Source organism: Fukomys damarensis, unplaced genomic scaffold (genome assembly GCF_012274545.1).
Source record: "Fukomys damarensis isolate Sample0158 unplaced genomic scaffold, DMR_v1.0_HiC HiC_scaffold_15, whole genome shotgun sequence".
NCBI lineage: Eukaryota > Metazoa > Chordata > Mammalia > Rodentia > Bathyergidae > Fukomys > Fukomys damarensis.
The window spans coordinates 12,686,195-12,706,638 of NW_022900927.1; the positions used below are offsets into that span (position 1 = coordinate 12,686,195).

The window sequence follows — 20,444 nt, forward strand, 5'->3', positions numbered from 1 at the left end:
GGGAGATTTATCTCTGTGCGGGTTTCAGAAATCATGAAGCTGCCTAAAAATTTCTCACTGGTCTCTTCTTCGTTTCTTTGTGTATGTTTAGAGAAACTCTAATTCATAATCCTCTTTTCTGGAACAAGGTAAGAGAGAGATGATATACTTTAATTCTCACAGGTATTCTGTGCCTATTTGCAGAGATCCAGCTTCGGGAAATACATTTTGCAAAATGACAACTTCTCACAACAGCATGAGGGGTGGTTATGCTCTGCATAATGGTTGCTGAGAGAGCTAATTAATATGTCAAATGCTCATTCCTACTTCTTACCACTGGCCCAAGGACGTGGTTTTGGTTATGTACACAGATTTTGACATACACCTGCCCTCTCTTTGCCACTTTTAATACCAGTATAAACTAATTTCAAAACTTGTTTGGTTTCTATGACAATAGATACATTAAAGGTATATATTATTATATATATATATACACACACACACATACATATATACACACACATTCAGGCTCTTACATATCAGCCTCATCAAAGCAGAAATGATTCCAAGTAGCATATCTGTGATGAAAATTTGGAAGTTCAGCAATGCTGCTTAAATTATTTCCTTGTCTTTGCTAATGCAATGTCTTATATTAGTAAAATTTTGCTCTTATTGGCCTCTGACTCATCCATCAGCCCTAACTTCTGAGAGTGCATGGCAAATGCTACAAAAAATTCAACTTCCTCTTTGCACTCAGGCAGTGGCAAACATGTCTTTGTTAGAGGTAGGCGAAAGAGCTCCGTATTTCTCAAAGACTTTCCCTTTAAATTATTTCTGGGACAGCTTGGATTTGAGATCTGCCTCTGACTTGCTAAGGGCTATTTATGATTTATTTCAACCTTTAGCTGGCTCTAGCAAAAAAAAAAAAAAAAAAAAGGAACAAGTTTGAAAATAAAGAAGAAAAGCTTAATCCTCAGTGGTATCAACTAGCAGAGAGCACCCAGATTCTGAGGATGGGCGCATTGTTTAAATTTTGGTGCTTTTATTTTTTTCCTTTGAAAAATAAAATTAAAATCATTCATCATTTTAATTAGAGAACCAAGTGCCATATTTTTAAAAGAGAATGAATTTCAAGCTGTGAGTCTTTTAATGTAGACTGGTCCTCTGAGACTTTTCTGCAGCACTGTGGGGAAATTTTAAATCCAGTCAAATATTTTTCTTAGGAAAAATGGCCATAGGTCATGGTGAGATATGGGTGTCATTAAAATTTCAGAGGTCCGTAACACACCAGAGTCACCATAACATTGACACAGGGACTATAATATCTCCAAAGAAGCATTTGCTGTCCATCATGGCTCTGGGGGAGTGGTTACTATCTGTCTGTGTAACAATCTGCATGTTAAAAAGCCTCTAAATATGTATTTACAAGATATTCAGATCTGTTTTGTTCAATTGGGTCATTAATCCATACACTGCAGGTCCCTAAATATGTATTCACAAGATAGGCAGATCGGCTTTCACTGAGTCAGTCTTAAGTAGGTCTTTAAACAGGTACCTACATAGTTGTGTAATTCACATTTTAGCAAGTTCAGAAATGCAGTTTGTAGAGACCGAGTTAGCTTTTCATGAGCACATTTATTATGATACTTCCAGGAAATACCAGAAGCTATGTTTTACTCTGCTCTGTGGTGTTTTGCTTTTAAAAATCAGCAGAACAGTCACCATTGCACAAACTGCATTCAAGCACCGAGGCAAGAATGGCACAGAGTGTTGGCTGTGTCCTTGGCAGAGGATGCTGTCTTTCCAGACTGTCTTAGCTCATCCACGGTCACTCCAAGGTCCGAGCCTCATCCTCCCACTCGTACCCAGTCTCCCAGCTACAGCCTTTGCTACCCTCCTGTGAAGCTTGTCCCAGAACCAGAATGAACACGTAGGGAGTCAGAATGTGGCCCTGCTCTGCTCTGGCAACTTTCCATGCCAAGGCTCCTCAGCACAGGCCCCGTCTGAGTCTGGCTCACCTCCTTCCACCCTGGCCTGGCCTGCTGTTGGAGCACACTGTCCTCTTTGCTGTTTTTATGCTCACCACCAGCTCCCTTGTGCACACCCTTCCTTCCTCCTGGAAGGATCCTCCCTGTGACTTTCTCTCACTCATCCCAGAAATCCCATGAAAAAGGTTGCCTTTGACCACCTTGTGCTGGAACAACATCTTGTCCCTAAGACATGAATCTCCCTTCTTTATGACCCATTCTTGCTCACATTCATTGGTACTCAACACCAGAGTAGAGCTTTAGAAGCCTGGTGTGGTGGTGCATGCCTGTAATCCCAGCAGTCGGGAGGCTGAGGCAGGAGGATCGCTGTGAGTTCGAGACCAGCCTGGGCTCCATAGTGAGTTCCAGGTCAGTCTCAACTACACAGGGAGACCCTTTCTCAAAAAACAAACAAACAAACAAACAAAAAAAAAGTAGAGCTTTATTTGTTCATTGTTTCTTTCTTTCCCTAAGAAGTTAAACTCCCTGTGGCAAAAGTTTACCAAGCCCTTCTTAGATTAGGTGTCTGGTGCTTCTCAAATACTCCTTTAATCCTTGTGGTACCATGAATGAAAACTGATGGAAAAAGGATCATCCCTCTACCTCTCTAGCTTGGTGTGTGTTTATGCTTCGATAGAGGAAGAAAGAGAATCTCTTTTTGAACTGAAGCTCTCTCTGAAAACTAAACCTTAGTTTCTTGCAATATTCTCTAAGTGACATAAACCTGGCCATCCCGGGAGACGCTCCTCTAGCCCACCCCTAGAACCAGAAGCTCATGACCACAGGAGCGAGGTCAACTTGGGTGGTCACGAAAACTCGCCATCAGCCTGCTTCTTCAGGCTGTACAAATTGTCACAAACAAAGACACTATCCGTATCTCTCCACTTCCAGCGGCGTCCACAAAAGTCTCTGGCGACAGCAGCTGTGCTAACCAGATTTTGTAATCTAATCTGATGCAGCTGCAAGCAACGACAGGCACTGCCTCTGTCGGTGTCAGGAAACTGTAGCAAACTGAAGACTGTAGGAAGCTCATTATTCTTTCGTACATTCGCTAAGTCGTGCTTGGTGCTTCCTCCCACGTCTCCAGGACCTACCTTCAGCCCCTCTGCGGTTCTGATTGCACCCTTTCTCATGATGGAGGACTGGCATAGCGAATCCTGCCTCGTTCTTTGTTTCAATCATACAGAAAGGTGTCTTTGACAACAAAAATCACAGCTGACAGCAAATTAAGGACTATGATTCTGTGATGAGCTGAAATTACAGGCTGCAGAGAGCTTGTCTCAGTGATTGCCACTGCCACTGTCCTAGTTTTGGCGTTACTAAGGATTGATTGATATTGGTCAAAAAAGAGGACGTGGTTCAGCTACAGCAAGCCTATAGAATTATGAGGAAATCTGCCCATATTAAAATAGCTTGACGGTATGCTGAGGATTTAAAGGATTTTTCCTGTTAACCTGCTTAACCTTAACCAGCCTCCCTCTCATCCCCTTCCTTAGAACATGGACTTATTCTAATAAAGCTTTAGGGCACAAACTAAAGGAAAAGCTGGAGTTATCTAGACAATCCCAGCCCGGCAACCAAAACTGTTCATTAACTGAAGGAAAAACAGTTTGCTTCAGAATAATTTGGATAAGTGACTCCATTTTGCAATTTCTTTTGCATGAATGGGTAAAATTTAATGGATATTTCAGCGCATGCCAATAATTTGAGTGGATTTACAAAACTGAGCTTTTCAATCACTTAATGAGGAAAAGGAGTTAAAACATTAACCCAACTGATAATGATGAAACCATCTACTCAGATGCAAGGTGTCACTATGCCTCCTTTTAAATTCTGGCGACAAAGAAATAGTGATTTCTGTAACTACCAGCGATGACTTCTGGAGGGGGGAAGATTTTAAATAAGTGTCTGTTTGCTTTGGGCTAGCTTCACTGAGTTGGCCTTATTTGATTTCAGATCCTCCTAAGGGAAGCGGTTTCAGGATTTCTTGGTTGTAAATGAAAAAGAACACTTTGCTGCACTCCTATGACACCACAGGCAGCATTAAAAGGGCAGAGAATCACGGGATCTCGACTGTTTACCATCGCTTCCTTATCTCCTCAATCTATTCTATTTCCAAATGTCAGAGTCGCCTGAAACCTTTCAAAGCTTTGTAGACTGTCCAAGGTGAGGACATATTAGGATGAATCCTCTAACTTTTGTGAAAGCTTTTGAATAATTAGATGGGCTCTTTGAAATGTTGCACATTTCCCTATGAGCTCTCTAAAATTATACCCTGTGATAGCTAAACAGTTTTACTACAAAGGGCCGGAGGCCATCTCGACTTGTAAAATGTCTGTGAGACTACTCATTATAGCGCCTACCTGAGTCACAAATAAAGATCACATGGAATTTGAAGAATATAACCAATATAATAAAATGTACTTTATCAATTGAAATCATAATACTATACAATGAATGAAAACCAGTAAGCACAATCTTGGTTTTAAATATAACTTCCTTTCCAAACTCAGCCTAAAAATCAGCATATATTAAAAAAGCATGGCCACTGCAAAAATAATATATAAAAAGCAGCAAAAGTGTGAGCAAATTATTTTCAAACTTATAAAATATTTTTCATTCTATTTAAAATACTAGAGACATGTAGCTAAAGCAAATACTACATAAAGATCTTTACTCTGTGTGCAATAGACAAGCTATTTCTTATGCTAATACATTGATTTCCTTGTTATGCAAAACTCTTCGACCTGGCTTCTTGCAGGCACACACAGAGCTGTGGAACCGGTCTTACCTCATACTCAAAGTCCTCTGTTCTGTCCACATCAGCAGGCAGGCTGGAGAGATACTCGTTGTCCTCATAAAACTCACGCTCCATTGGATGAAGAGAGTGGCAGCTATGGGGAATGCATCAATAGGATAGGAATGGGTCAAATGGATCGTTCTCAAGATTTAAACTGATATTATAATTTCTCTTTAGTTTACGCTGATTTGGAACAAATGATCTAAGGACTCCAGACCTTAAACAGACAAGACTTCAGAAAGAGCAAATTGCTTTTCTTTCTTCCTCTCCACGAAATCCATCAGTTTGCTCTTCCCGGGTGAATACTAAGGGGAAGGGCTATGGTCAGAGTCACTTTTTGTTGTTGTTGCTTTGTTTTGTTTTGTTTTTTGTGACAGGGTCTCACTATGTAGTTGAGACTGACCTGAATCTTACTATGTAGCCCAGGGTGGTCTCGAACTCACAGTGATCCTCCTGCCTCAGCCTCCCAGAGGGCTGGGATTACAGGTGAGCACCACCACGCCCAGCTCAGAGTCACTTTCTAAGAGACTGATGCAGAGCCTTTGAAAGCCAAAGTTCATTGCTATCCCCCAGCCTCTTCCATCCCCTGCATATGTAGCATTTGACGCTGCAATCTCCCAAAGGGGCCTGTTTTGGAGCAAAGCTCACCCATTTCCAAAACCCACTGCCCCAGTTTTTGAAAAGTCAGTTTCAAAAGCCCATCATTTTCAGACTTTGAAAAGTACACACATTATTCCCTCTGTTTAGATCCCCTTTCCTATTCTTTCTCACAGCCCACATTTCCCTTCATAGTAATGAGCATTGATGGCAACAAATTACTGGAAAGTCCTAAAAGGTGCAAAGTTTCATAATCCCTTGAATAAATTCTCAGTGACAGAGAGAACAGATTAAGTAAAGCAAGTGAGGGAAACCTGGGTACAGATTTCGTACATGCTTTAACCTTTAGGAAATATTTAAAATCTTTGAATTATTATATGTCAATATTCAGATACAACATATATTACAAGAGGAAGGCTAAGCATAATTTAACATCAGTAAAGGGCATAATTCCATTTCTGTATCTAAAAGTCAGTGACAAACCCTAAGTGCAAAGCTGGTGGTAGGCATGTCCTCTAAACTCGGTCACTGTGGAAGTTATTAAAAACTCAAGTTCCCTTTCTACTAGCTGAAAGGGGGAGGGAGGGTGCAAGGGAGGCAGAGGGAGAGAGAGACAGAGACAGAAACAGAGGGAGATAGAGGTAGACAGACAGAGATTGACAGAGAGACAGACAGGCAGACAGACTACAATCTTTGGCTGTTTGTTTTAGGTAGGATTAAGCAGTGGGAGCCAAAATAGCAAAAACAGTAGAAGTGACATCATGCCTGCCTGTCTACTAGGTAAACCCTCCTTGCTGGACCTAGGCCGGCTCTACAAAGACCATTCAAGCTTGGAGAATGTCAGTGCTTGCTCTTTGGGGCATTTGGTGGGTTTCATTTGTCTTCAAGAAGCAAGAAGGGGGCTCTGCCATGAGGAACACCTCATCCACTCAGCACACATTCCCTGAGTGCCTACCACATGTCAAGCACTATGCCCAGCCTTGGAAATCCACTTCTTCTTCCTTTTTTTTTTTTGGTATCAGAGATCAAATTTGGGACCTTGCACTTGCAGGGTAGGAGGCAGAACCACTGAGCTAAATCCCCCGCCCCGGAAATCCAGTTCTTATTAACTGGCGAAAGAAGGTCAGTGGCAATTTTAGGATAGTACAGTTATTAAAGGCGAAATAGGAAGCTGGGAGAACAAAGGGTAGGGCTGGACCTACTGCAGCTACAGGACATTTTCTGGAGCTATGGGACTGAGGAAAGAGTAGCACAGCACACCAGCAAAGGGAGGTGGGACTGGGGTGGCACCTCATAGACTCAAAAGCCTCAAGTTGTCACTTTCCTTCAAGTTACCTAACGAGTATTTCCTCATCTGTGGCATGAGGTTGGTAATAACACAATAACACAATGCACTCCCTCTCCAGAAATACCTATCTGAGGAGTAAATGAGGCGATTAATGTAAAACACGTGGGATACTACCTAAAATATGATAAGTTACCTAATAAAGGTTCATTTAAGCAGGTATTTACTGGGCAGGTACTAAGTGTCTGGTACTAATGAAAACCTTGTGTTGGTTTACTTGCTGTTGCTTAACCCTGCCCACCATATAAATGCCAGGAGGCAGTGGCTTTATTGTTACTCATAACTTTTTGCCCAGCATCTAGCTCGACTGCCTGACATAAAGGGCTCCTTAATATGTAAGGGACAAATGATCCAAGTGATAGGTAAGCAAGCAGTGCCATCATCTTCTTGGAAGCTGAAGATTCAAGAGCTGATTTCCAAACCTAGCTGCACATCAAAATTGCCTAAGGAGACTTCTGAAAATTCTATTGCCTAAACTCCACTGTAAAATTTTTATTAATTGGCTCAAGGTGGGGTCCAGGCATTAACAGGACTTCTCAAAGTTCCCAGGTGATGCTCGCGCACTCCTGTGACCCACTGAAACAGACTTATGGAGACCACTGAAGGGCAGGGAAGTGTTTTAAAGAGTCAAGACTGGCTTGGGGAAGACAAGGAAAATGAGGTCAAAAGACATTATTGCATTTAGAAATCTAACTCAGTAGTGTTTCAATATTTACTTAAAATCTCACAGAACGAAGCAAACCAGGCAAAATATATTTCCCAAACCATACAAATAGGATGATTTGAAATAAAATGTATCTGCATTCGCATTAGGTAAAAGCAGCAAGAAATACCGCTTTAATTGTTCCTTATTTTATAGCACTCTACTTATGCTCTGACAGCCAGGACACTTTGTTTATATTTCAATACATTGGGTAATTGGTTTCTTTGGAGGATTGTCTAATTAACGTCCTCGCTTCTCTTTTACAGAACAGAAAAGCAAGGGAGAGAGAAAGGAGACTCACAGAGGAGAACACAGTGCCAACATGTCACATCTACCTGCGTCTTCAGAAGGGCTTGGCAGCTTTGGTGAGAAAAATCTACTTCCCTGAGGCTGCAAACACGAGGCTAAGCTAATCAGAGCCCGAGCTTTTCACTGCCTTTCAGCACGTCTGGTTCTGGAGGTGAAGCAACTGCGTGGGTCAGGGAACTGCCTTGCGAGGACTCCTGAGAACTAACTGGAGGAAGAAGTCTCCGTGGAGAAGTTCCTCAAACAGAGCTGGAGCCCAGCGTCATAACTGTTAGCTGCTGGGGAGACTGTCCTTTCCAACGCTTACTTTCAATGGAGAAGACAACCAATAAATAGGGTGTTGGTTAAATAGAAATACCTGTCTGACAGCAGAAATGGACAGATGTCTGGCACGGGAGGGGTGGGTGGCCGGAGCTTGGCCAGGGCCATGATGTGCTCAAAAGTGATGTCCGTCTGCGTGCTGGCGTTCATGAGCTGCACTTCCGGGACTGTCCCATACGGAGGTCTACTGAGAGGCGCTCGTCTTAACACTTGCACCACGATGGGCTCCTTGGCGTTTCGAAAAGCTTCCACTGCCTCTTCATGGGTGGCCTTTGAGAGATCCTTCCCATTCACCTGTGGAAACAGCAAGACGTCACTCACCGCTGAGGCAAGGACAGAGGGACTATGGCAATAGATTAAAAAAAAAGGAAAAGTTTCAGCAAACTCATATGACTTTGAAAAGGAATGTTTAATCAGACATCGATGTATTGAACTCTTCACCAACAAGAGCAAGTGAGATTAAAAAAATAATTTTGCATCTTTATGAACTATCTGTAGTCAATTAAAAAAAACTCAATTAGAATTACTGGTAAAAGGTTTCAAAATTTAAATGGCATATCAGTATCGGAAGATGTCCCCCAAAACTTTCAGATGGGCGGAAAAGTTAAGTATATCTCCCTCCTCCCTCAGGACTTGGAATTGAATCAATTACATTGAACTATATCCCCAGTACTGCTTTATTTTTTATTTTGAGATAGGGTCTCACTAAGTTGTACCTCAAAGTTGTGATTCTCTTACCTCAGCCCCCTAGAGTGCTGAGATTACAGGGTTGAGCCACCATGCCTGCCTCAAGCTTATCATTTTAAAAGTGAGCACCTAACAACTTGGTGATATTCTAAACATTTCCTTAAAGTTTTACTTGCCTGACAGCTACTTTTCAAAGATAGTGTCAAATTTTCTTCATCTTTATCATTTTTTATACAAGATCATGTCACTGTTCCTGTGCATTCTGTCTACCTGGTCACAACTCAAAGTGTGGTCTAGGACCAGCAGCAGTGTCATTAGGGATGATGAGATATGCAGGACCCCAGGCCCTGACACAGCCCTCCTGAGTGAGAACTGCCATTATAACACGTTCCCAGCTGACCTGTGCCACACAAACACAGCCCTGCTCTTAGCACCTCAGACACATACACTTTCAGACACTTTGGATCCTCAGGAGTCTCCCAGTCGGCTCAGGACGCTACAGAGAGAGTGGTGAAATTTGCCTCTGTCCTTAGTCATTTCAGGGACAAAGTGACTCGTATGTAGGAAAGGAAGAACATATCCTTTTATGGGACCCTCTCACACTTGTGTGCTAAGGGCCAGAGATGTTTCCCAGCCTATGCAGCAATGAAACCACCTGCACACTTTTGCTGACCTCTTCTCAGGGGCAGTAAAGCTGGTTCTCAAGCAGTTTTTAATTTTGTCCTTCCATTAAAATAGTCCCTGATAACTCAGCCTTTTAGTGAAAGTTGTGCTTTACTAAAGAACTCTAGAATCCTGAACCGGTTTCATGACTCCTACCCTAAATGAATGAATAATGTTGGTTTTTTGCAAATATGAGATCATCTCTGGTGGCACAATGCTAATCCCGATACTCTGGAAATTATACCCTTTCTAGACAGCTAACTAAACTACCCACTTCCTGTTGAAGCACAGGTAACTGCCATGCACTAGCAAACCTTTAAGACATCCCTGGGTGCCTAAAAAGAGGGAAAAGAAATCACTGACTTGCAGTTGAAGATCAGTTGCTCACATTCAAATGAGCATATTCTCTCCCCTTGAGTAGACAAAGAGTACGGGAGTGCTGCGCGCAAGTGTGGGGCATTTTGGGGTGAGTGATACAATGCCAGGTGGAAATTGTCATTCCATGTAGAGGCAGGTTTAATGAACCGGAGGAGCTAATTTACTCAACGGCCCCTGAAAGAGTTAATGTGCCTTCAAAAAATGAGCAATTAAGCTCCCACAACAGTAAAATATGTCCCAGTTCAGTTCCTGAATCACTAGTAAAAAACTTCAGCTGGAGATCTGAGTAGGCACGTACCAGTGTGCACACATTCACTAACTTATGCTTTTACTTTCTGAGTATCTTCTTCATGGACTAAATTCGAAAAACTGCCACAGAATTTTCTTTGACACAATGTTGGACCGTTTACTTGGGCATATGGGATATGTGAGCATGGGCTACCTATTGTTTTTCTTGAGCTCCTGCTGCATGTCAGGTCTCTGAGCTACTGCAGGGTTCCTTGGAGGTATAGTCACCAAGTGATAAAACAGCCGAGAATGGAAAAGCACAACCTGGAGACTAGTCCTTCCTGTCGAATGGTATCAGGCCCATTGGTTTCCAGTTGTCATCAGTATTTGTAAATTCCAGATCACTGGAGTCAGGTGGTAGCTAAGACTATTAGCACATTCTATGGAACAGGTAAGACTTGCTCTTTTGTCCCCAGCCTTTACTTAATAATGTCCCCTCACGTTAATGAAGATCTACTCTTGAAGTTTCCCATAACCCTTCTGTCTTCGAAAACTCAGTCATAATCTGTTACCAACAGTTTAACATCTATTGGAACTATGTTAATATGTAACCAGTTCCTAAAGAAACAACTTTTAACAGTGCCAGAATGAAATAAATGAAGGCTTGCTCTTTTTTTTGGTACTGGGGATAGAGCTCTGGTCCTTGCACTTGTGAGGCAGGCAGCCGAAGCCCTGAGTTAAATACCCAGCCCAAGCCTTGCTCTTTTTGAAGAACCCTTAAGAAATACCAGAAGACAAAGGGAAAACTTCATCACCAGGATTCCTTCCAGTCACACTTTATTTTTTTTTAATTGAGTTTATTGTTACAATTTAGGTCTACAATACAGTTACATTCATTAATGGGGCCCTGTACGTTTACATGACAGGTCTTGGCTCTCATTTTTTCCCCTTGTCCCTGCCCTCCCTTCACTCCCTCCTCCCCTCCCCATTTACAAACTCTGTATTTACATTTTTACATTTTCTCATATTTTTTCTTTTCCTTTATTTCCTTTCCCCTACCCTTCACACTTTCCCTACACCTTTAGCCCTTTTGTTCCTATTTCACACTCTTAATTATCCCATTAGGATCTTGTGTACTATAATAGTTTTTCACACCAGAGAAACTATTCGGTATTTACACATGTGCCAGTCACACTTTAGATGTTACTGGTTCATGAACTGTGTCAGTAAGTACTAGATAGACAATGCCACTAATCTATTGTCCCCCAAGTGGCTGGGTATCTCGTCTATATATTAACTTAGTCTTGGTGTTCAGGATGCTTATTTGTTTTAGTGACCATCAAAGCAAAACTAATTTTTAAAAAGTGAGTTTCCTACTAATAATTATCATTTATTTTGTGCTCCTATATGGTAAGATTAGTTTTGGACAAATTCAGACTATTCGATAATTCTACAGAAAAAAGATTACTGAAAATTATTTTAAGAGGTGAATCATTAGTTTTCATTACAATGTTTAGCACATGCAGACAGTATTAGCATTCATACAGTAAGATCAATAGCTGTTGATTCTATAGCATGGACATCCCTTCCTTTACAATGCTGGCATTTAGATGCAAATTTCAGTCTTTGCTCCATGGAGGGTCAATATAATCTTAAAAAAGGACAGTCACTGTAATCACAAGTATCTTACTTCCCTATTGGGGAGTGCTCTTTTCTTCCAGTTACCATACAGCTGACCTCTATTTTCATAAGCTATTTAATATCTCTCAAAGTAAAGAAGTCTGTGACCTTTAAAGGCTCCACAGCCTCACGTGATCCTCAGAAAATGTAAGCACCGTTAATACTAAACACTCTTTTTTTTTACCGCACTTGAAGTTCAGCAACATAGTGTTAGCCTACCAAAAGGTCACCATTTTATAAATTATGCTTTTCACAACAGAAGAATGAACAGATTAATTAGGATTTTTTTTCTGGCAGCTGCTTTGTTCAGTTATTTTCAGTAACGGCTAAGAAAAAGAATAACATTAGAAGTATACCTAAAGTGAACCCTACAGAAAAATTCTGTAGTAAAGTCAACAAATAAATTAGCAGCAAAAGTTCATTTTTTTCCAGGTAGTTAGTTTCTAAATCAACAGCAAGGAGTTGGTATTTCATGGTACCGTATCGGTATCATTTTATTTGTTTACCTCTATATTTTCTCCCTCCCTCTTACTCCTCTGTCTCAAATGTCAATTTAGTCTAAACTGTGTCAATACGTACTAGGTAGACAATGCCACTTACCTATTTTCCCCCCAAGTGGCTGGGTATCTTCTCCATGTATTAATCTAGTGTTGATGTTTGTTTTATGAAAGAAGACTGGCGATGGAAAAGCCTTCTGTTAAAGCTGTACCACTTAGGTAGGAAAGGGTGTCAGTGCAACCTTTCTTGGCTCAGTATAAAGTGGGAGTGTTTTACTACAGGAGTACAGGGAAGTTGATTTTAATGAGAAAAACGATGCATGAATATGGTTGGGAGAAAATCTGATGGAAGCAGGTGATGAGAAAATATCCATGTGCTGTGAGCTTTGAGTTTGACATTTACATGCAGAAGAGCTTCAGGAAGGATAGTAGTTTGATTTAAGGCTGTTATAGAGAAAGAGGCTTTTTCCCAAAGGTGTTATTAAAAAGAACGAGAGGGATGGGGTCTTCCTAAGAAATGTGGATATTACAATTTCATCGATAAAATATCTGGATTTTATTTATTTATTTATTTAGGTACTGGGGATCGAACTTGGGACCTTGTGGTTATAAGGCCGGCATCTGGAGTTTTGATAACTGCAGTCCAAATCGATTTGGTTCTCCTGTATCCAAACAATTACAGTACGGCTGAAAAGATTCCTGTGATTGATATGTATTAAGAAAGAAGGAGTCCTTGAGGACAAAGACTGTATTTTGAAAAGGTGAAAAAGCTACCTAATTTGAGAGGCATGGGAAGGCAGACACATTATCCAAACACAGGGCATCCAAACTGACAAAAGCACAAAAAAGAAAGAGAAATGCCAATGACAAAAATTCTAGGACAGGGACAGGTGTTTGTCCTCAAACTAAATTTGCTGCTGGAAACAAGTATTAAGGTGGTCTTAACCAATCACACTTGAAGAAGTTACAAGATTTGCATTCAGAGGAACTAAAAAGTATACATGCGAGGGGAGACTGAAAGAAAAATAACGGTTGGAGATTTTCTGAGGGCTTCTCCCAGTTCTGAACCTATCCAGTCAATTCTACACACATACCCTTAACAATTAGATATTAAAGTGATGGCTTTTGATAAAATATGTGCCTTGTTCCTAAAAAGTTATTATTTTTCAGTATACAAGAAGAGATCACTTTTCAGCATTTGGTGCAAAAGATGCGTGAATACATTTGTTGTGACAGATGGGCTAATTAATCCACAGCAACTTGTGAACGTTAAGTAAAGAAATATGTAAACCATATTATGCCAATGTGTGGCAAAAGCTTCTATTTACAAATAACTATCCTTTAAGATACACTGCCGACCCCTTGGCCACTTATCATGCCGTCCCCAGGGATGGTAGCCACTGCTTGGATATGAGCTGCTTCTTTTTGTTTATTTCTCCAAACCGAGCTACAAGCAAAATTTTCTTGAATATAAGAAAACAATGGATCCTTCCCTTTGAAGTGCAAATAGCTAGTAACTTCTAGAGTCAGCTGTTTGGAAATGATGAAGGTTTCCAAATCTCTGTGCCTCTTGTGAAAAATAAAAGCCTCTATGTATCCATGTCTTCTGGGGGAAAATATATATGAAAATAGTAAGTATAAATACGAAAGACTGCCATATAGCTGGCATAGCCTAATTTCAAATTGAGACTAAGTACACAAAATTTGAGAATTGAAATTGTGGCTGAACAAGATACTGTGCCTGATTAATTTATAATAACTTCTACCCTCATGAGTAACTGTGTAATTAATTTTGCTTATGGTCTCAAAGTGAATCCAATTCTCTATTCTCTACCCAAATCAAATCCTCTATTTGGTAATTAGAGAGGTGTTGCCAGACTTTGGTTTAGTAACACTGCAGAAAAAGAAGAAATAATAAATTTCTGCTAAAACATTTGGCATAGGATGAATTCAGAATAACTCAAGTTCAATATTTATCAGAACATTTGTCATATATGATTTCCAAGAATTGAAACATCGTAACTTCAGTTTGCTTAATTTGATATGCACATCTGTTATAGAGCTAAGCATAGAATAGGGTAACAAACATTTATAGTAAAGGGAATTCATACAATGGTAATGATATCAAATTATATAAGTAAAACCTAGAGAGAAATTGATGAAAATTAACTTTGACCTTTAAAAAAATTGTCAGTGAACAAAACAATCAGTGGTATGTGGGTAGGCATGTGTTCATTAAGTAGTTTCAGAGCAGAAGTACATAAAAATGTTAGAGCTCGTCAATCCAGAAGTCCATTTTGTCCAGATGGGTAGGCATGTTCATTAAGTAGTTTCAGAGCAGAAGTACATAAAAATGTTAGAGCTCGTCAATCCAGAAGTCCATTTTGTCCAGTGTTCTGCTTTGACTGTGCAATGGTTGAATGTTTGGAAAAGAATAAGGCAGTTATCACATGTGATATAATATGCACACTCATCTGAAAGTGGTCCTGACGTGTTTCTGGCTTGGCTGGACAGCAAGTGACTGTAGCTTCATTTTTCTGTGTATGGGGTGTTACCTCTTCCTCTGAGCTTCCTGTGGGTGTTGGGCAGTTGGCTTCCTGGGAGGAATGGAAACCATGACTGACATCTAACCCAGACTGTCTCTCCCCAGCAATCTGCTCCATGACTGACAATGACCCCCTGCTGGAACAGGGGCCCATTGCCTCTCCAATAGTTTCTAGTTTCTGTTTGACTCTGCACGTGAGGAATTTTGAACTTGTATGTTCCCCCAATAAAAACTACTCCCTAGGGCTGGGGATTTAGCTCAGTGGTTCTGACACTCACCTGGAAAGTGCAAGGACCCAAGTTCAATCCCTGGTACCAAAAACAAAACAAAACAAAACAAAACTAACCCATAACTTGTGACATTCTGGAATTTTCCCTCACCAGATGTCTTGTATGACACCATATTTAGTCGCAACCTAAAGAGACATTAAGAAAACCTTTGATGACACTTAGTTAAGGTCACAACACTGGTCCAGCGCGTGGCTTCCTGACCCTGTTCACAGTGTACTTTGATGGTGATGAGTTCTTAAATGCAAGCAAAGACTCATCTTTAACTATTCATAATAAGACGGTATAAATCCATTATTTGTGAATGCTTCAAAACTATTCATGAATCAATTTATAGTTTTGGTTATAGAAAATCTTGAGGATGTAACTTTTCCTTCCATTGTCTTTTTTCTTATTTTTGTATCCCTTCTGCATCTTCTATTCTTTTCCCTATTCAACTGCATACTTCTCTGAAGTTTCCTATTTGGTATTCACCGTATTTGAAGAACACATGCTTATATAAATCATGTCTTTAAGAACAGTTTATGATATATTTTGATTCTAAATGACAGAAATAAACTAAAATATATGCAGCAGCTTTATTTATAGCTTCATAAGTAAGTTTGTTTTTCATCACCTTATATAAAATCAAGGATTTTTCCATCCTTTCGCACAAAGTTGTTCCTTGCCATAGGCCACTGTTCTTTATGCAACTCTGGGCTTTGGGACACCAATCACTGCACACGGCCTCCCCAGGCTCGGCTTCAGGTATTGTCTCACGTCACGTACCCTCGCCAGCAAATAGTAAGAGTCTCTTACAGGTCTTCATCCGAGCCCATTCCCAATTGGCTCCCAGGGTGCCAGGACTTGCTAAGTGTTGTTCACATCGCTGGCTCACCTTCTCCTTCTAGGTCCACAGGTAATAAAACTTCTCTCTGAGCACCTTCCACTACCCATCCTCCACAAGTCTACTGCACTACATGCTATCCCTAATAATAATAATGTGCATCTCAAAATTGTAAGACGGGTATATATTACTCTCACTACAAATAATAAGTATATGAGAAAAGTTATATATATGCATAGGCTTGATTAGATCATTCTACAACATAAACTACATTAAAACACAACAAAGCATGATTCGTAATTAAAAATAAAATAAAGACTTCTATTTTTGCTATTCCCTAGGCTCTTTCTGTTAAATATGCCCACCTCTGTTCATTTTTCCATCATTAAACTCTCTTCATTTAAGCTACTTATGCCTCTGTTTCCTTTTGGGACCCTAATATGAGACACGAAACTCCCTGATTAAGCAGCAGCAACAACAAAAACATTGTGAAAGCCGAGATTAACATTTTGAAAACTAGCTTCACTATAAAAATTAGTTGCAACTAAAATACACTAGTGTCTAAGACAGAAGAAACCATACAGTTTAAAGTAAAAACTAAAATATAATCTTTCCTTAGATTATATAGCAAGTATAAGAATTCACATAGTTGACACACACTTTTCTTTTGTAGAATACCCCGAGTTCAGGTTTGTCCAGTGTTACTTTTGATTAGATTTAGGTTATGTATTTTTGTCAGGAACGCCCCAGACATTTTGGTGTATCCTTAGTAATCCATCCTATCAGGAGGCAAGTAATGTCTATCTGTCCATTACTGGTCATTTGAACATTTATAATGGGAGGGAGAGAAAATAAATGGAAAGCAATTTTCAGACAGAAGAGAATGGCTAAGTCTGAAATTCGGTAAGTCTGAAATTATGTCAAAATAAAGTTTCAAAAAGGTTTGTCATGAAAGATGGATTCATTCTGGAATCGTCATTTAGAACTCACAAATAATTATAAGGAGTTGATGGATGAAGAAATTCCCAGTTTCTGTTTTTGCAGATCTTTAGAGAAACAAATTTCTCCCCTGCACTTTTCTTGTCTACACACATACCCATACATGTCCCCATGAGCCAAAAATACAGATCAGTATTACCAACTTTATCACTGTCATAACAATTCATCTACTAAATATCACCTGAAATCCTGTTCTCCAAACTGCGCTATTTAAAAAGATAAATGGCTGCCTTCTGGCTAATTGTGGGAGTTCTTTCATTACTATAAAAAGACATTTTATGTCTCGAGTGACTCTACGCACCGTGAAAGTGACTCAAAGTCTACCGATGAAATGGTAGGATAACAACTACTTACTGAACTTTTACTTCCTAATTTTAAGCTTGTGTAGATGATGATTAACAAACCTAGCCTTTGAGTTTTGACACATCAGATCCAAGTACATTAACTTTAATGAGAAATGCTGATGGAGGCATAAAAATTTCCTGCAATAGACCTAAGGATGTAAAGACATAAGGCATGTTTGGCACAAATGCTGTTAAAATGAATGCTGATGATTTCACTGGGAAAGAGAACCTCACTGTGATCAACCCAGATTTTTTAAATAAGGAACTGAAGTTTTGGACAGCAATATTCATCATCTTCTCCTTGAGCAAGATGCGAATATGGCCTCAGCTGTTGGATAAAGTCTCTTGATACCAGCTTTGTGACGAGAGCATAAATAGTTGAAAAAAAAGCCTGATCTTGGACTTTGCCCACTAGCATAGTGTCGAAGATGTGCTAAAGAATAACTACTTGTTAAGTAAAACAATTGTACTACATAATTACTAGTAGCTTTGTAATCGGACATATATCATAACAAAATCAAAGATGTTGAGACTGTGCCTTGCTACTTAAATGCTACCATACAAAAAGTGCTTAGTGCTATTTTATCCAGTTAAAATTTCAAGGCCTAAAAATGTGCTTCTTGTGTATTTAACATTCCATAAACATATATAAAAATAGAGTTTCATACATTTTCCCATAAGACCTACATTCAAACAAATGATCGTATCAGTCAAAAAAGTTACTTGTCTTTACTTGCAAAGTGCACTGCTTTCACTTTCTAGCTCCATTCTGGAGTCCAATTATCCCACAGAATTGCTTTTACTCAAAGAGAGGATGCAAATGATTCACGAGTGGCAAGTGGAGGCATTTAAGCCGGACGCACCATTCACTGTTACACCTAAGAACATAACAGAGGGAATCACCCAGAACTGGGGTCTAAATGGAGTTCTCAATGCTAGCAGGGTGAATATAAAGTTATTTAAATCCTCTGAGCCTCAGTTTTTTCACCTGGAAAAGGAGATAACAATTCTCATTCAGAGAGGTATGGGTGAGGTCGAATATGTAATACAGCTGACACAATGCTATTCTGTCGACCCCCAGCACTCCCTTCCTGCCCTCTCTCTCTCAATAGGAGTAACAGAGACAAGGCCACTCTCTGGGCACAAGATGCGGTCATGGCAGTGATAGCAGCAATGCCAGTTAGCACTTGCAAAGCTCCAGGAGCTGAGCCAAGCCCTTGGCCTTATCCTCCCCATCACACTCAAGGATTGGTGTAGAAGGTGAATAATTTATCATGATTTCAGAGTTGTGAAGGCCGAGTACAACAGGTTGAGCAAAGAAAGGCACCTGCTGTCACAATTCACTACAGAAAAACAAACGATGCACACCTATAATTGTCACCAAACCTGGAAAGGTCGAATAACTGTTAATTGTAAAGCAGGAGCATGAGGTCTCTGCTTGCATTGATACTGAAGGTGGGTCATAAAAAAGTGAAGAAATTTATAAATGGCAAGGAAGGGGGAAAAGCAAAAGGAATCCCAGGGCAAAAGCTCGGAGGAGCAAGTGCTCTGATGACCAGGAAGTAGAAACCATGAGTGCCTGAGTATGGCTCCTTGAGTAGCGGGCAGAGGGCAGGGAGGCGGAGAGGAGACTGACACAGAGCCTGCTGTCCCCCATGGGCATTATTTTCCACGCTTTTCATGTGAAAAGGAGCATTATCTCATTCAGGTTTTAGTGAGGAGTAGCTGAATGGAAGCAGGGAAATTATTTTGGCAGTTACTGGATATGATGAATACCTGGACCAAGACTGAGACAGTGTGGATGGTCTGCGTGGCGGAAGATGGGAAGGGATGTAACATGGTACTCGGGTGCTCCCATTTGTATCTGTCCTGTTAGCCTTATCAGATTGGTGATTTTTCTAAAACAAGCTCATCTTAGTTCCTACCCTGATCAAGACAATCCATACTGTATAGAAATACAAGCGGTAAGAGTTAAATTCTAAGTGTAAAAACATAAAGGCATTCTTTGGGGATGTCTGTTCCTGTAGACTTTCACGTTCAGCCATGACACTTTTTTTTTTAGCATGTCTAACCCAGTGCCTGTAGGAGAGGGATTTCATACTGGTTTGAATGGGAAGGACAAAATCTGAACAGACTGCCGTCACCCTAGGAGAAACACGAGGCTTAAATCATTTTTGACGATCAGTTCTGTCATCTGAAAGCATTCTGACGCTTGTTGAACTCAGTTCCTGATATGCAACTAAAGGGAAATTCACATGCTTTTATGGCCACAAGTGAAATCACTTGGACCTGGGCCCACTCGCCTTTCTAATACCATGCTTCTCACCTCCTCAAATTCATGGGTTTGCAGAAGAAATATTTATATTATATTAATAAAAGTAGATTGCTTGCCAAGGCAAAAATGAAGAAACTGTATTTAAAATAACAACTGAGGCTAAGTTATATAAAATATTTGAAACTTGCTCCAGTAACTATTTTGAAATGGCTATCATCACTGAGCACACCTTCAAATAGATAAAAATAAAATGAGCAACACAAAAATTTGGTGACTACTTCTTGTGTGCCACTTACTCAGTATTTAGTGCTATCTGATATTTGAGATGTAGAAATCATTACTATGTTCATAACATAAGAAACTTAACAATCTAAGCTCAAAACCACACAGCTACTATGTGAAAACTAATATCAGGATTTTTTTATAAATTCATATTACTATTATTATTATTATTATTTTTTTGGTACAGGGGATTGGACTCGGGTCCTTGTGCTTGCAAGGCAGGTGGTAGAACCACTGAGCTAAATCCCCAGCCCCATATTAATTGTTTTTAAACATCAATACAAGTTCTAGGATAGAAGCTCTCAATATCATACAAGAGGATTGGTGGGAAGTTTTATTCTATGATTCTATTTCAGTAAATAATTCATAAGATTATAAGTAGTGAAACAATTGTTGATATTCACTGTGTGGATAACTGTTTTAACTTGTGTCTCTAGGAGAAGAAAATCCAGATGAAAAGTGAAGAAATGTTTTTGTAAAATTAATGGATTAGAATGCTATTAAAGGGCTACTTCAATCCCCCCCCAAAAACTATTAAAAATTATAGATAGCCTGAGTAAGCCCGACTTTTCAAATAGTTCCTGAATTTCTTACCATTTTGGTAAAGAAGACTTCCTTCATCTTTTCTGAGAAAAGCTCAGAAAGAAAGCACCTAACGTGGCTGTCAGTCTGTCA

At 39.9% G+C, this 20,444-nt stretch overlaps 1 protein-coding gene across 1 annotated transcript in view; it reads right to left on the reverse strand.

Annotated features, from left to right (window-relative positions):
* The window catches only part of Pdzrn4 (PDZ domain containing ring finger 4), a 391,359-nt gene that overhangs the window by 66,067 nt on the left and 304,848 nt on the right, over positions 1-20,444 (reverse strand). The window contains exons 4-5 of the mRNA XM_033763593.1: positions 8,116-8,372; positions 4,798-4,900 (exon numbers count right to left, since the gene is read on the reverse strand). Coding sequence (XP_033619484.1) covers positions 4,798-4,900; positions 8,116-8,372 — 360 coding nt within the window. The remainder of the gene's footprint in view (positions 1-4,797; positions 4,901-8,115; positions 8,373-20,444) is intronic.